The sequence below is a fragment of the Notechis scutatus genome, chromosome 1 (genome assembly GCF_049901735.1).
Source record: "Notechis scutatus isolate UNSWTSFEM ecotype Mainland chromosome 1, rNotScu1.2, whole genome shotgun sequence".
Taxonomy (NCBI): domain Eukaryota; kingdom Metazoa; phylum Chordata; class Lepidosauria; order Squamata; family Elapidae; genus Notechis; species Notechis scutatus.
This window is the reverse complement of record NC_142009.1, coordinates 26,671,085-26,689,034: the sequence shown is the minus strand read 5'-3', so window position 1 is coordinate 26,689,034 and position 17,950 is coordinate 26,671,085. Positions and strand designations below refer to the sequence as shown.

The 17,950-nt window shown below is 40.3% G+C and overlaps 1 protein-coding gene across 10 annotated transcripts in view; it reads left to right on the top strand.

Annotated features, from left to right (window-relative positions):
• Positions 1 to 12,771, top strand: part of DTNB (dystrobrevin beta) — a 120,494-nt gene extending 107,723 nt beyond the window's left edge. For 8 of the 10 annotated variants that reach the window (XM_087959494.1, XM_087959479.1, XM_087959486.1 and 5 more), the window contains 3 exons: positions 3,728 to 3,790; positions 9,451 to 9,488; positions 11,148 to 12,771. In XM_087959494.1, the coding sequence (XP_087815620.1) occupies positions 3,728 to 3,790; positions 9,451 to 9,455 (68 nt within the window). In that variant the 3' untranslated portion in view covers positions 9,456 to 9,488; positions 11,148 to 12,771. Of the gene's footprint in view, positions 1 to 3,727; positions 3,791 to 9,450; positions 9,489 to 11,109 lie in introns of all 10 variants that reach the window. The other 2 variants (XM_087959444.1, XM_087959469.1) reach the window with 2 other exon arrangements.
• Positions 12,772 to 17,950: the final 5,179 nt, after the last annotated feature.

Below are 17,950 nucleotides of genomic sequence, written 5' to 3'. Positions count from 1 at the left end.
AAGCCCACACATCTAAAAGGCACTAAGATTGAGAAATACTAGTCTAGGGTGTTCTTTTTGATATAAGTGGTAGATTAAGTAAGTAATTTATTTACTTTTATTTATTTAATACAGTATTCCCTACTTTAGAGAAAATAAACTTAAATAAAGTAAATAATAAAGTAGGAAAATTTAGGAAATAAATTAAAATTTATATTTATTTTATTTATATTTTATCTTTGTGCTGATAAGAATAATTTTGTTTCCTGCTTATCTGAGCATTTATTTTATAAATAAGATAAACTCTATGGTTTGGTTCAAGGCATATATATTCCATAATCCAACACTTCCTATCAAAACATAGAACAATTTTTGGCAGAACGGTAGGCCAGCCAGAGGAATTAATCAGTTTTAAAGATAGAGGTGAAAATATAGTAATTGCCCAAATGGGCTGATGGAGAATGTGAAATACATTTTTCCTGCAGAAATTTAGATAGTTGTAGGTGATGATATGCAGTTCGCTAAATATTTAGATTCTTGATTTTCCTCCAGATGAGTTTCCTATAATTTCCAAAAGCCCAAGGCCCACTCCATGTTTGGGGTTCTTGGAATGGTAGTCAAACAAATCTGGAAGGCAGCCGTAGTTTGGAGAACAGAGGCCCAAAAGGTACATGCATACATCAAGAGAGGACAACATAGGCATAATTCATTGACAAATTGAAATGTATCCTCCAGCATAAGGAGAAAAGGACTGGATGCTTCAGTGTAATATATTTTAGAGACAGTTTTGCAGCTGTCCTTTTTTTTAATGACTAATCATTCATATTCTACAGCTAAATAAGTGAGAATCTCGACCAGTGTTTTTCAAACTTGACCGTGTCAAGACTTCAACTCCCAGGATTCCCTAGCCAGCATGTTTCCGGCATTTGAAAAACATTGTTATATAGGCCTAACAGTTGCAACTTAGACAAGATTGAAGCCCTATTCCTTGGTTCCTCTTTAACTACCCAAACAATTGAACAAGTGGAAGACAGAAAGGCTAATCATCAATTTCCACTAGAATATTTAAAAATTAAACAGGCTAGAATCAGAAATGCTAAATTCAATTTTAAAATCAAACCATACTTAGATTTGTTAAGTAAGTTTAGGAAGAATCTGAATTTTTACTTTACAAACTCATGTTACAGGGCATATTCCTGGAGCTTTACAAAATCAAGACATTTTCATTTACCAGCTGGTTGAAAACAAAATAATTGTATTTATTTTACTTTTTTGGAGTAACTTCTAAAGAGGGAAATAATTTGTTCCCTGGATGACCTGGCCACTAGGCAGTTCCTTCTGTAGCTATAGCTCTGTAGCTTGAGTCATACAAGAAATCATCTGGGGTACTTGTGCATGGAGATTTTGATCTAGTTCTCCTTGAGTCATAGCCAAGCAAGGGAATAAGTCAGGCTAAACAGGTCACAAAAAGGTCACAAAAATGCACTGGAGAAACCAGATGCTAGAACCTGATCAGCATGCAAACTCCATAGGGAGGCCAGGAAAGACATAGAGAGTGCTGTCAACTCTGTACAAAAGGCTCAGATTCCATAATAGAATTCCAACGGGTAATAATAGCAGGCCCCCAAATAATTTAGTACTGGTGACATCCTGTCCTCCTAGCCAAAATGGTCACGTGACTTACATGTGATGAATACAACTAGGGAGGGTTCCTGAAGAAGAAACTAGGTTTGCTGTCAATTGGATGCTTGCTTTTGACTAAATTGTTTCTGTGATATCAATCTCAGAAGGGTCCAAAGAATCTACTCAGGCGCTCTAAGATATCATGCTAGTGATATATCCATGGTCTTGTGTATAGGTAGAATGTGACACAATTGCAGCAGCTTATAGGATCTTCCAGTGTTTTGATTTATTCATAAAAAGCAGTTTTGTATGGTAACTAAAACAAGGATTGCAGCAAACCAATAACTGCTCCTCACACTTGCAACTACATGGCCTTCGTAGATCATATGCTAATATTTTCATGATATTCTTCAGGTCTTTTTGTTTAGTTGGAAAATTGCTGAATGTTTTTGAACCAATCCAGGCACATTTAGTCTCTGTGGACTCCAGAACTGCAGCCATTGGTTCCAACAGTATAGAATCCTGAGGCTCTGAACTGAATTGGCCAGACTGTTTTTCTCTATTTTGGAAATGAAAAGATGCATATGAATTGTAAAAAGTGGAATTTGTTCTTCCACCGGCATCCAAGTTTTGTGTGTTGTGCTGAGTTCTTTGCAGTTCAGGCAAATGACAGATGAAACAAACTGCAGGCACCCACTTTGATGAGAGGCAGACAAGGATATCCTGGAAAGTATCTAACCCCTTCTCATTTGTGTAAATCAAGAGAAACAGTTGGAGTTAAGACTCCCCAACAGCTAATGTTGAGCTGGGCATTTTATGACTAAAGTAGCCGTGATACAACAGCATGCTTCCCAACTCTCTGTAACTTTGTTGAGCCTGGTTTCGAAACCTTCCATCTGTATAATCTGATTTTTTTCCTGATCTATAGCATCCTGAGTGACTGTTAAAAGAAGTCAAGCCCATATGAGAATCAAAAAGTAGATTCATTAGACTCAGCCAGGGAAGCCAATAGGAGATATGATTTAAATCCAGCCCTTCCATCACTACAAAATAAAAAGCAGATTAGTTACAATTTCGCCTCAAGGATTTTGCATAAAAGCCATAGGTCTTTTTATTTTAATAGGTCATTTTAAATGACATCTTCCATGCTCCTAAGCAAACATAGCTGATTAGCCTTGAAAGCAAGTAATCTACACCTCTGCCCACTTCAGAAAGCCAGATAAGTGTCAATTCCATGCCCTATGCTGGATGTACAGCAGCAGTGCAAATAAAGGTAGCCCTCTTTTTATAATGCCCCCAGAGCCCCCAAGAATAGGTGGAACTAAAATCTAGCCCCCTTTTTTCATTTTTAAAAGTTACAGACAATTCAAGTTACAAAGTCAGCTCTTTAAAACTTATACAGGTTTAAGGAACCTCTTAAAATCCTGAAGCCTAAAATAGCCATACTCATTTTTGGAATATAGTCCACAATTTAAGGCAATAAAGTTGCACTTGTACATTCCTCTTATTACTCTGAAAAAACAGCCTCTCTTTTCTTTATAACAGTCTTGTTCCCCTTTTGTGAGATATTTCCTTTTTCTTGTTCTTTCCAACTTTATATCCACCAAATTCTACATATATTCCAGCTCATCGCCCAACTCCTTTCTGCCCTGTACTTAGGAAAGTGTCTACATAGTGCACATTTTAAGAAATAAATTTTACAATATAACTTGAACCAGCACACATGGTATGTACAGAGCGTTTCCTATTGGATGAATCCACTCAATCTTCAGAATCTTGTTTAATTTATTTGATGCAACCTTTGCTCAGGAAGCTTAAGAGGTCTGTAATGTATCCTTTGTAGAATGTACCATTCAGTTCTTTTAATTTCAGGATTCTGTTTTCTGTTAAAATGATGTTTGATTCTCCCAATCTGGTTGAAAGTTCTTTGCTTCTGGGCCCCAGATAGAACCTGAGATCCAGACCCTCTCTGTCTGTTGGTCATGCCATCTTGAAGAAGGCATTGCACCTTGAGTCACCCATGGAAAGAGTAGCAGAGTTTCTTAAGTCTCCTGCCATTACAGCTCCCTGCTCCCTTGCTGGCCCCTCACTTTTTCTCATTGCCGCTGGCTTTTTTGTGTCGCAGGGGGAGAGGAAGGAGGTGAGGAGGAGGAAGAGGAGGACAAGATGCAGAATGGGAAGGACCGAGGTAAAAGCAAAGCTGTCATGACTCCTTTAAACAAGTATACAGCAAGTTTTGAAATGTGCTAAAAAAACCTAACACACTTCAAATTTAGAACATGTCAATGATTAATCAGAAAACTGAATTTAAGAGCACATGACACACTTTGCCTTGTTCCCAACATTGCCATAGGTATGAGTTGGTCCTGTTGCTAGGGGATGTATATTTGCCAGCTGCAGCAGAGGGCCCCACAAACGACTCTTTTAGCATCTAGTTTGTAATGATCAGCTAGATGGCTTGCCATTTTAACTTCTTACATTTCGGTTTAATCGACCTTAATAGATGTAAGGTACAAAAATAGCTTCACAAAGCCTAATATGGATGGAGACCACATGGCATGGGAAAGGAAGCATTTACAATGTTAGTTCAAAGTCTTTTCATCTGGGATGAACCTGGACCAACAAAAGGATCTGGGACACCAAGGATGTCACAGATGTGGTTGACTTTCATATGTTTGTGCCCACCTTTTTGCTCACCTATTGGCATATTTCTTTCACTACACATTTCATAGTTCCTTATTATTAGTGGAATTTACTGAACAGTGCACTACTAATTTAGCTTGCCTGATTTGTCTTTGGATTACTAATTATTTTTAAGTTTGTATTACTTAATACATATGCTTCTTCCAGAGACATATAATGTTCACATTTTAAACATGAAAATAAAAACATGAAAATAAAAACATGAAAATAAAAATGATTGTTGTAATGACGAGGCAGTCGAGTTGTTTGATCATGAACAACTGAATCATGATGATCTTTATTGGAATCTAGTCTTGCATTTATACACATTTTTAATTATCCTCCATCATTGGTTAACTTTGGTTACTGCTTAACTTTCGTTACTGTTTTGCACAGTAATCCATACAATTAATTATCTCTAGTTAAAGTCTAACATATGTTTACTTCCTCTCTCTAATCCTCCTTTAGATTAGTGACTTTGTTTACCTAAGTTGTATTTGCTTGGAAACATTCTTTATCTGAGGTTTGCCATCCGAGATTGGAACATTCCTGCAATTACAACTCTACATATCGTTTTTTTATTTTAAATGGAGGATTCAAAGATTTATAAATGTATCGCAATTGTAGAGGATTAAGAGAGGGGGAAGCAGGACGAAACAATGCGAATAAATTGGGAATACATTGAATAAAACAACAGGTTGCAATTAGTACAATAATAATAATTATAGCATAAAAGAAAAACTGTCTGAGCCAAGACCAATCAGGGAGCCAATTGGTTAGCCACTCAAAAGGTGAGTAATGAGCATGGATATTATTTTGAATGTATGATTGTAAATTGGCAAGCTCATCCTCAATAGTTTTATTCAAAGAATGAAAATGCACAGCACATCCACGGTGTCCAACTAACGTACAGAACCCTCCCTGACAGGCTAAAAGATAGTCTGTGGCAAAACGCTGCTGTAAGACATCTTGATTTAAGTCTTCTATTTCATGCTGCAAATCACAAATAATAGCAACGGTAGCATTTGATGGATTTTTCAAGTCTGCAGGTGAGACCAAGAATAGATCGTCTGTTTTCTTGAGCAATTATGCCAGGATAAGAGCCTAGAGTAAGGACTCCTGTAATGGCCCCTGCCAATGCACGGCCAAATGTAGAACCAGAAGACAATTGTGTGTCAATAATGACTTCATCATTACATGTAGGCCCAAGAGAGGAACGCCGCTGTCGAGTTGATGGGAGCGTGCCTATTTGAACAGGTAGAGTAAAATAACCTATAGTTGCACATTGATAATTCTGAGGATGAACATTAGTAGCATATTTATCAAAAAAGAACCACATATTAGGATCCTTAAGCTGCCAACCAGCGCATATTGATCCTGTATTAGATTGATCAGAGGCATTAAAAATAGGAAAATTGTCAGGATACATATCAGGAGCTATATTAATTCCATGCAAAGAAGAATTAAAGGTACCTGACAACCAATAGTAGTCAGAACAATAACTATAATTCCCTAGCCTTTTTAATATGTGCTGAGCAGCATCATAATCAGACCAATTATGAAGCCAAGTGTGTTTAGCGTGACAACAGAAACACAGACCCCTTGTAAATTGACTAACTTTCAAGTAACGCCAACGGACAGAATTCAATTGCATAGGGGGTGTAGAAAATAGCCAGGAGTGTGAAATAGATTGTAGTTGTGAGACAATAAATTTAAAGACTGTAAGAGCTTTAGAAATAGGATTTCGCACAAAAATGGAAGAAAAGGCCGGATTTAAAGTAGTAGTAACCACTATTCTAGGATCCTTGGGTAAAGAATACAACAAGTTTCCCACATATTGAGAAAAGGCTATCTGATATGATTCTGAAATCATCATCAAATGCTCATGTTCAACTTTTGTACGAGTGAAAACTATGCTAATGAGATCCTGTCATGTAAGATGTAAGGCTTGTTTACGACCTTTAATAATCAAATCCTCTAATGCTGATTGATAAGGATAAATGTTTCTAGGCGGAGTAGCTGACAAATTAATCCATTCATGAATGTTGACCGCTTGCGGGGACACATTAGAATAAATACATCCCGTGGGTAAGGGTGTAGTGGGAAGAATAGCTAAGCAAAGTCCTATTGTTAAGGATGTTATCCTGTCCACATATCGATGCTTAAACCTATTCAATATTTCTTGAAGGCATGTTCTTTGAAGATCAGTTAATACAACTAGATCTCCTGGTGATTGTGCTCCCTTCAAAGACTGAAATAAGAGCAACATATCACCAGTTTTAATGTAGAAGAATGGGCGTGCCCAATTAATAATGCCAAGTAATTTTTGCCATTGTACTAATGTATATGATTTCTGTACTTGTAATTCAGGAAGAATTGGAATGGAGGAATTGTGCAACATTCTATGTTTCCCATTTTTCTTTTTTATAACAAAAACAGGAGTATTCCAAGGACTAGTAGAAAGTTCTATATGACCAGCAGCCAATTGTTCTTGAACCAATTGTTGTAAAGCAGCGAGTTTTTCCCTTGATAATGGCCATTGTTCCACCCAAACCGGCGTAGAACAGAGCCATTTAAGAGGAAGAGCCATCATCAAGAATCAAATGGGCATTAAGAAGAGAAAGGATATCACGGCCCCAAATATTAGTATGAATATCTAGAATGTATGGTTGTAGGAAAAAGGACTTACCAGCAGATGTTGTAACATTAATTTCTTGAACACTCTGCCAAGCAGCTGTAGAACCTCCTATTCCCCACAATGAAGAAACTGTCGTTTTTTGCCACTGTACTGGCCACTGTAAAGAGGAGATGACAGTAACATCGACTCCAGTATCCAATAACCCTTGAAATGGTTGTTTATTAAGGAAGAGCGTTAATGAGAGGAGTTCAGCTGATGAAGTAAGCCTACAGATAAAGAAGTTGATCCAAATCTTGCATCCCAACGATTACCTATACCAGGAGATGGATTTTCATATGGAAGAAGAAGCAATTGAGCAACAGAAGAATTACAAGGAAGAACTTGAGGAAGATTCACCCAAATCTGAATCATGAGGATACTAGTGTAATCTGAATCTATTACCTCAAGCACAACAAAACAGCCCTTTTTGTGTGCAGAAGAACGAGGCAAAATTAAGCCAACTAATCCCGAAGGAAGAGGACCTTTAAATTGAGATGGAACTATTTTAACTTCCATGGGAAATTTAAACTCAATTTCCTCTTGAGTGATTAAATCGATCCCAGCGCTACCAGCTGTGGCTGGGGAGGAGTGAGAGAGACTGCTGGAGGAGTCAGAGTGATGGGAAAGGCACGCTTTGGATTCTGGGTGGGTGCCACACCCATTGGCAAGTTTCCCAACCGAAACCGACATTGATTGGCCCAATGACCCTTTTTGCAAATAGGGCACTTCTTAGAAGGACGATTCTGAAGCATAGAAGGTGTAGAACGACAGTCCTGAAAGTGGCCAGGCTTCTTACACTTAAAACAGTTACCAATTGGTCGCTGTCCTTTCTGAATAGCAGCTGCTAACATATGCATTTTATAAGTTTGTGATCCAATATCCTGGTAGACTCGCAGCATATCTGCCAGAGTGTAATGAGCAGTAGCCTTTAATGGCTGTAAAGCTCTTTTACAATCTGCATTAGCATTTTCAATAGCTAACTGGTGAAGAAGTTCACCAGCAGCTTCCTGATGATAAAACTGCTGTCTAATTGCTTTGGACAGACACTCAACAAAGTCAGCATAAGGCTCATTGGCATTCTGTCGAATGTTTGAAAAATTTGCTCCAGGTTCTCCAGCTTGGGGTACCTTAAGAAAAGCACGAAAGGCACATTCAGAAACAATAGTTAACGTAGCTGGAGGAAGAACAACTTGAGTAGGAATTGTACCAAATGGTCCAGAACCAAATAGCTGCTCAACTGTATATGCTCCTCCCCCTCCTAAAGCAGCAGCTTGAGCATGTCTCATATATTCACTCTCCCAAACCACATATTGCATGGATGTTAAAATCATGCGAAATATTTGCTTCCAATCTTCAGGGATCGTTGTATAACCATTTTTTATTCCTTCTACAAGTCCTCTTGTAAAATTACCACTAATCCCATAGTCTGTGACTGCCTTTTTTAACTCTCTTAAGATCTGATAAGGCAGACCCTCCCATTCTGCTACTTGCAGTCCAAGCTGTGGCCCCTGACCAGGACGATATTGTACTGGACAAACAGACAGTAATTCTGCAAGTTCTGTTCCTGAGACAGAGGTATCCCTTTTACAAGTCTCTACCATTTTCTGAAAAGAAGACTGAACAATAGAGTCAGGAGGCTTTTGCCCTGTATCTACAGGAGCTGAGGGAATTGAAGACATATATTCAGGTGAAGAAGGGGGACAAATGACAGCATTAGTATAACGTGAAGGTGGAGGTGTTAAAAGAGAAAGTTCATTGTGACCAAATTTTTCAATTGCATGCCTACATAAATGCCACACAACTTCTATTTTTGCTCGAGGTTCAGTGTGCAATGTTTTCCCTATACGTTCCCAATCAGTTAATTTTAAAGACCCCTTTTCTGGGTACCATAGGCACTGAGCTGCAATCTCCTGGACCAGCCTTAAGAGATTTCTCTGTGGTACCTCAGTATTATTTTTCTTCAACAAATAGCCTAATTCATCTACATACTTCCTTTGTTCCTCAGAAAGCGAAGACCCCATACTTACAGAAACCAAAACGTTGAAGAAACCACAAAGGGTTGAAGGTGCACCAAATCCTTGCCGGACGAAGTAAGAGGGTCCCTGTTTATGCGCCACTTGTTGTAATAACGAGGCAGTCAAGTTGTTTGATCATGAACAACTGAATCATGATGATCTTTATTGGAGTCTAGTCTTGCATTTATACACATTTTTAGTTATCCTCCATCATTGGTTAACTTTGGTTACTGCTTAACTTTCATTACTGTTTTGCACAGTAATCCATACAATTAATTATCACTCGTTATAGTCTAACATATGTTTACTTCCTCTCTCCAATCCTCCTTTAGATTAGTGACTTTGTTTACCTGAGTTGTATTTGCTTGGAAACATTCTTTATCTGAGGTTTGCCATCCGAGATTGGAACATTCCTGCAATTACAACTCTACAAATGATATTTGGCTTTACCAAATTTTATTTTGTTTCTTGCAGGTTAAATTTAAAAAAATCTGGACCAGCCAGAGGTTTAGGTAAGTGTATGGCTATTTTGTTCCAAACAAGCAGAAGCCATTTTAATTCTTACAGCTATGTAAGAATTCTTACATTGGCCACCATTTTCTCTTCATAGATAGACAGAGAATAAGATAATAGCAGAATAGTTAATGTAGGTGGGGTGGGGCAAATATCCTGCCACAGAGTATTTATGTGCCTTCCTATTGGTTGATTGGTGTATTGATGGCTGGTGATTGGTTGCTGTTTCCTTGTGCTGCCAAGCCCTTGGGCTGATTCATCACCAACTTATCAGGTACTTAGGAGCCGAGGGCTTGGCAGCATAAGGAAACAACAACCAGTAGCCAGCTATCAATACACCAATCACCCAATAGGAAGGCACCTCATAAATACGACTCACAGAATAGCCCAAAGCACATATTCCAGTAGAGAGAAGTTCCCTGAAGATGGGCTCCAGCACAAGTCCAAAAGCTCGGAAGAATAAACCACTGGTCCCGGTGATCAACTCAGATTGGATCTTGCAATGTTTATTGCCCACTTCATGTGGACATTTTACTGGAGGTCACTTCTGAGCCTTTTTAGCCCCATTTAGGCTAAAAAGAAAGTTGAGTCACTCTTCATCATGGCAGAATGAACTGTAGACATAAATTACCCATACCATCCCAGGTTTAACACTGTTCTCAGTCTAGCTAAGAATCCAGCAATGTCCATAACTTACGATCTTTGGTCCTGGCTGATGATCTAAAAGTCAACAATATTTGTTTCCAGTGAGTATTGCTTACTAGGTTTCATATTTTAAATATTGTTTAGGAAGATAGAATACTGTCAATGCAGGGGCAGATTTGGAGGCTGTGTACTCCACTAACAATAGCAAACTCATGTGGACATTAAGCATATGTTCTGCACCAGAGCTATATAATGAATGTGGACAATCTTAGTGATAACTGTCCCACATAGTACAGGTGACACATAGTTCAAATTGTTACCTTTTGTAGCAAGCTTTGGATTTCACAGAACCCAGAAGTTTTTTTCTGCTGCCAAGAAAGCTAGTGTGGTTTAGGCGTAGCCTGACAGAATTCATTCAGAAGAATCAGATGCCTCTTTCAGCATTTCTTTTTTATAGTCAGATAGAAATCCTGTTTGGCAGCTACCTCAAAGGGGATGGGATGGGAGAGGGATTGGGAATGTAACAAATCCTAATTTTGGAGGCCTCACTGTGATGAGTTCTACACTCTCACTATTACAGGTCTACTAGCACTTAGTGGAATTATGCCCATCTTGCTTAAAATGCTTTGTGCTCTACTCTTGCCGTCAGCTAAGAGATCCCACTGCGTTTCCAGTGAAGTGCTGATTCAAAAGGAATTTTTCTTTCATGTGGGTCCTGGAGCCCTCAAGGAATCACCTACTGGGACCATGATCTGGAAACAATTTGAAATGCCTGTAGCTTTTTAAGGAGATGCACGTGGCATGTGTATGCCGCAAACAGAAAATTGTTTGAAGCCTCATTTAGTGTTTTTGGCTCTCTACAAAAGAACATTGACAGTAGCAGAGAGACCCAAAAAAGAGCGAGTTGGCTAAATTGACTGTTGGCTAAATTAATTTTTAGTCAGATTTAAAATTCTCTGTGTGTCTCTCTTATAGGACAGGCATCCTATGAGATTCTCTATGTCTTGATACAGGTAACAAGGTGTGAGCTCCTATTCTAAAGACGTCTCCACATCCTTCAGAAGAGGCATGATCCAACTGACACATCCACCATTGTGAAGCTGTGACTAACACAACAATTGCAGGGGAGCAGTCTTCTTCCAACAGACACAGTGGCTTTTCTGGGGGGGAGGGCAGGGCAGGGCAGGGGCATCTCCTTAAATTTGCATGTCCTATTTCTGTAGGTGTTCAGTGCTAACTGGACAGAGCCTCATCTCTGTTTCAATGAGAAAGCTTTCTGAATAATGGCTTCTGAAAATGCAAGCCGCCTTCCTGTGAATTGTCCCCATTCTCTACCTGGGCTTCATTGTTCACACCTTATCATGCTCTGGCAGTTACATTTGTGATCTTCAAGTCCCCCAGGAGCAGACCTGCAACCAGCTGAATTTCTTCACCAAGTAACGGAGATGAATGCTGGCTGTGGATTCTGATGTGGAGGCAGCCCCTCTTGCCTTTTCGGAATGCTTTCTTTGTCTGTGAATGGCAGGTTGCTTGGGTTGTTTGTGAATGCATGTCACACAGTGCCGGTGAGACAGATGGTGGTGCTTCCAGGAGGCAACTGACGCGGGTACCATTAAAGATAGTTTAGTGGTAAATGGATAGGTCTGACCCACAAGGTCAATCCAGCTGGAGATTTCTCTCTGTCAGCTCTATCAAAATGAACGAGAGCACCACTAGAGCATTATCACCACCATGCCCTGTGCAGCTGGCTTGTTTCAGTGAGGATGGTATAGAATTGGTAGATTGTGCGCTCAATTTCACTTATGAAATGGGCATTAAAATGAGAATTTTCATCATGAGCAATCTAGTGGGTCTTACACCGGTCCTGAGGTCCAGCATCTGGCAGCTATCTTTAGAAATTCTCAGAACAGGTGGCTTTGTGGTTGTTGCCTTACATGATGGCTTAGTGCACAGGTGTCAAACTTGCAGGTCAAACAGGTATCACATTGTCATGTGACATATCATGACTTTTGCTAAACTGGGGGTGGGTGTGGCCAACGCATGACGCACCTGGACCGTGGGCCATGAGTTTGACACCCTTGGCTTAACGGAAGAAAGCTGTTTTAAGCAAGTACTGCTATCACCTAATGCCCTTTCCAACATCAAATGCCAGCCAGTCTGCTGCTCTGGTGGCTGAGAAACCCCTCCTTCCTTTCTATCCATAAGTGATTCCCTTTTTCTTTCAGAAGCTCGCTCTGAGGGAAATGTGGAGTAGCCTTGGAGTGAACTCTGACTGAGCTGGTTAGGTGTACTGGTTCTCCAGGGAGTAGGCTTACAATTTCCATATTGCCTTTTAGGGGTAAGAGAAAGTCATGCACAAATATTCAACTGATTGTTTTTGAAGATCTGAAACACCAGTTGTAGGACCAAGAGCTTCACTTTTCTAAAAACCCAATTTGTACAGTTATATAGGATGTTCTACATCTGTCCTATTTTGTTGGTTCAGATTAGGTAAATGAAGTGCTCCTTAGCTTTTGTAATAGTTGGCTGTAGCTATAAAAATACACACAGACAAATATCCAAAGCTTGGATTATTGTGGCCACAGCAAAACCTACAATCAGAAATTGGAGGATTTTTAACCATTTTGTTTAACCATTTTACCAATGCAAGGCATACCTGGTTGGAACAGAAGTTCTCCAATTCAGCGATCATATTTAGGTTCCTCTGTCATGACTTGCCTCCATCATGTATAGTAGATGAGCAGAAAAACTTAGCTAAACCTAGTAGATGCCTAGTAAATGCCATTTACATAGAGTTGCAAGAAAACTAGAAGTCTGCATAGTCACCAAGAATGGAGTCAATTCCAAAGGCTGTTTACCTTGTTGAAAGTACAAAATCATTACCATAATCAATGTATTTGGTCTACTTGTCAGAATCAAAAATCTGCCGTTTAGATCCTGTTCTGTCTTCTGCCCAACCCTGAAGCATATAACCTTTCTTAAAACATTATTTCCCTCTCCTGCCATTCTAGAAACCATGAGATATGCTGGATGAGATGGTTTGCTTGATTTCATAGTAGCTCCTCTATGCACAGATGTGCCGACTTCAGGAGTAGGAACACCAGCTTTCAGCCAGCTTCAAATTGCCCTGCATGTCTTTTGCAGCTGAAAAGACCTTGCATTTTAACGCTTCTCTTCCTGCTGTCAGCTATCTCCAGAGACCAACCCTCATGCAGTTATATCTCTGCTCTTTCTTGCAGTCCAATCTAGGAGGAGATGATAACACAAAAGCTAATTTCTGCATGAAATTCCAGGATTGGCGGTTCAGGCCATGATAAGACAAATGAGAGGTTCCTACCCTGTGCTTGTGTCCATGCCATGTGCCTGGATCACTTCATCTGCAACACAATATATTTTTTAGCCTACAAAGTAATTAACATATGCTTCATATTACTGGAATGGAAGGGCTTTTGGGTATACTTTAAGGCAGCTTCTAAGCTTTCCTGACAGGCTGAGGTACATAGAGGAGCTAATAACTCATCCTTCCATCTGTATTCCCCAAGAGCTAGGGAAGTACTTCCTTTCTCCAAACTGCCCTTCACTGTAACCCTTGGGCTTGAGAGACAGGTATATCACTAAGCTGTTGGCCAAAGTTCAACAGCCACAAAGTCCCGAGGGAAGCAGCGTCAAATGGAATGGAGTTCCCTCTCTTGTACAATGAAGAATGTCCCCCGAACACATAAAGTTCATTTGAGGATCCTGCATGGTTTTGAATTGCATCTCCGACCTAGTTGAAAAGAGAAATAGTGGGGAGGGGGGTTTATTTGGCAAGAAAGAGACAAAATAAGGGGTCAAGCTCTTTCTCTGCCATCCATTGCTAAGGAACATCTTGGCAATTATATTACTGAAGCTGAAGATGTGCCCAAGACTACTGGTTTACCTAGCTGGTCCCCAGAGAATTTGGCTTTGCTGCTCCAGCTGCCCCATGAATACTTGCATGCTGAACCTTCTGGCTCACCCTCTTCTCTAGGTGTGAAGTCTTGCAATTCAGGCAAAACATTTTTGGCTGCTGGGATTTGGCAAGGAGAAGAATCTGTTCCAAAGCATTTTGCAAATATGCTTTTCAATATGGTGAATGTGCCTTTGAAAGCCAGGAGACAGAAAGATCTCCCAACTACAGTTGAAAAAGAGCTGCTCCCAGGGCCGGTGTGCAGGGCTTAGTGCCGTCTCATATTTTTGTCTGGAAGACGAAACCCAGTCATCTGTTTTTCAAAATGCATTCAGTTGCTGTTTTCGGAGAGATCCAATTAAGTTGAGAACTTAGCTATATTTAGACTATGTTCGCATGACATACTAATCACAAAGAAGCTAATCCAGGCTTTGTGATTAATTTATATTTCAGGGTATTGTGTGAGCCCGGAAAAATGGATAATTGAGTAAACTATGTTTCAGCTAACATTCTGTAGCCAAAGTGTGTTACTGTAAGGGTGGAACTTTTTCACTGTATCAAAAGACATTTCCTTTGAATCTACTTTATGGGTTCGAAGTATGTGGCCAAGAAAAACCTACAATATATGGCTATTGGTTTATGAGTAGAGTCAGGCAGGATTGTGGGGCTGGAGTCAGATCCAAAGATGGCTTGTGAATGGGAAGGAACAGGGAGGCATCCATCTTTTGTCTACTCGGTGCAGTATGGCACTGGAAGCAGGAACAATGCAGGCACTGAGTCACATGACAGGAAGATGAGTGGCATGTAAATGTAATTGAGGTGAGCCTCCTTCAGAAGTTACAGTGGTGCTTCTGCTATTGGGGACCAACATTTCAGATCCATTGTGTACATCTGGCTTACAATGCTGAGGCAGTAGCTTCTTCACATATGGTGGCATCCGTGTGGTAAAATAAATTGCCTCCAAAAAGGGAGCAGTAAAGCAGTGGTGGCATTCAAAATTTTTTACTACCGGTTCTGCAGGCGTGGCTTGGTGGGTGTGGCAGGGGAAGGATACCGTGAAATCGCCCTTCGGAGTCGGTATTTGCCAGTTCTCCAAACTACTCAAAATTTCTGCTACCGGCTCTCCAGAACTGGTCAGAACCTGCTGAATACCATCTCTACCGTAAAGCTTCTCTCAAGTTTCAGCTAGCATTTGGATGGCTAGCATTTGGAACAGAATTTAGTTTGATCCCAATAGAGAAAGGACAGAGTAGGAGCAGAGGACACGAGGTTTTCAGGAGTCCCTGCTTTCCAGAATGCCTTCTGTTTTTGTCATGTTAATTGGTGTTAGTATGGGGTATTACAGTATTGGGGGAAAGGGAAAACAGAGCACTGAATGAAGCAAAAGATAACCAAAAAGAGGGAGTTTTGACCTAAGGGACTAGACGCAGGGGTGTCCAACCTTGGCAACTTTAAGACTTGTGGACTTCAACTCCCAGAATTCCTCAGCCAGCAAAGCTGGCTGAGGAATTCTGGGAGTTGAAGTCCACAAGTCTTAAAGTTGCCAAGGTTGGACACCCCTGGACTAGAGCATTCCAAGATATTGTAAAGGTACATATGCAAACAAGAGTTTGCATAAAGATGTTAAACATGGGAAAGGATTGTTAACATAGATTAAATGAACCTTCCTCAAAATAGATGTGTATTTAAAATATTTTGGTAACAAAATGGCCCAGTGTGTCTGCTCTTATTCACCTTCTGTCTCCCTCCTCTCTGTCTCTCATTCACACACACACACACACACACACACAAATGGCAAAGTTTTATTGCTTTGATTGGTCCACAATTAGTCCCTCAAAACCAGCTCCTTAGAGAAGAGAATTTGGTTTTGTTTATCAGGATCACAGAACAGCAGGGGTGAATTCTTGATGATCTCTCCATCATCCTCATTCCTCCATGTCCAAGTAATTTGGTGTGTAGGTAGAGGGCACTTTGGTAGGTATGAACAAATGTGAGCGACCAGAAAAGAGGAGCAGACACAGCAGGATTCTGGAGGCATCGGCTTTAATAGAGCTCTGGGACAACATGGGGGCCCAACTGAAGGCTTTGCTGTTCCTATTTTCTGGATGACTTGACTTGCAGCTGTGGGAGAGGGCAGTGGATATGCCAACCCAGATTAAAATGAAACAGACTTCTGGCCAGCCACATAGACTCATAGTTCAGAAAGATTTTGCTCTGCATACAGAAATGAAGTTTGTTTGGGAAAGCAGCTCTTTAGTGTTCTTCAAAAGGACCAGTTCTCTTCTTCAGGACATTCTGGAAGGGATAGGGAAGAACCATCAGCTGTTGGCACATGTCTGGGAATCAGCATCAGCCGGCAGGGATTAAAAATTGGCTGTGATCCTTCAACTCAGTTTGATTACTGAATTTTTGATAGTTCACCCAGCCTCATTTTCTAAGTTCCATTCAATATGTTTGACCCTAGACCAGGGGTCCCCAACCACCGGTCCGCGGACCGGTACCGGTCCGCGGAACAAGTCCTACCGGGCCGCTGGCTTGCTGGGCGCCGCCATCTTTTTTTGATGAAAAAGTGCTTCCGGTGAGCTTTTCCGGGTAGAAAGCTCACCGGAAGCACGTTTTCATCAAAAAAAGATGGCGGCGCCCAGCTGATGCTGGTACCGGGCCGCGGCGCCCAGCTGATGCCGGTACCGGGCCGCGGCGTAAAAAAAGTTGGGGATCACTGCCCTAGACTAACACCATGCTAAACCATATAAACAAAACTAATGTAATGTGGCTTCACATGTACAAATGCAGCTGCTGGGTCTTTGATCTGGTGTGTGAATACAGCCATGATGTGTCTAGGCATCTTAAGTGAAGCTGTGATTGAGATCAGACATGCTAGCAGCTAGACCAAACAGGAGGCAGAACAGATCCATTCTTCCGCATGGAAATCAAAGGCAAGTCAGCCAATGTTCTCCCTGAGAAGCAAAGAAGGTAATGGAGCAAAGTTTCCCTCCCCCCATTATTCCTGGGTGCTTTCAATTGGTTTGGCCTGTGGTGATTTATGGCTTGCCAATGCTACAGTGTGACCACGTTATCACTGGGGTAGGTATGATACTGTACAAAGATATGGAAGGCAAGGCAAATACGCTGATTGTTACCAAGATGCAGTGGAGGATTGTGTTTTCCTGTTGAGAGAGAGAAAAGAGGAAGCAGAATTTATCTAGAAATTATGTGGAGAGCAAGGAAATTATGCACTGTGTATGTGTGAATGTAAGAATGCATTTTCTTTTTGATACATCCTGGATCTCTAACAATACTAGCTCTACAACTGTCAATTAATACTTTCTTGTCTACTACGCAGCCCACCAAAAGCTAAGCTTGGTACAATGAGAACCAATGTGAGGATGAATGTAATAATTCCAGTTTACAACTGTTTTACCACTCGTGCATGGGTGAATGTGTATATGTGTGAGAGAATTCCTGAATGTGTGAATGCAAATGTTTTCACTAAAGTTTGTTAAAAATATATGGGAGATCCTGTACATGTTGGGAACAAGTCTAATAGAAAGCTGTAAACTAGAAGCCATGTTTTCTCATCTGCCAAATATTTAATAAATGAGTCCTATTAATCTCTTCTTGTATGCACTTGAATATCTGATGAAATTCAGGGTGGCTATAGACATAAGCTCAACTCAAGTACCAAGGAACAAAATCTAAAGAGAGGATATGTTCCAAAATTAAATTGATACTATTTTCAGAAATATTACTCTTCGACAAGAGACTGACATTTATTTAAGACATGATTTTTACCATTTACTTTTAATATCTATTTTTGGTATATATGTTTTCGTAGATTTTCATGGGTACAGGTATGCAGGTTTTGGCGTATTCGGGTCTTTTCCCGTG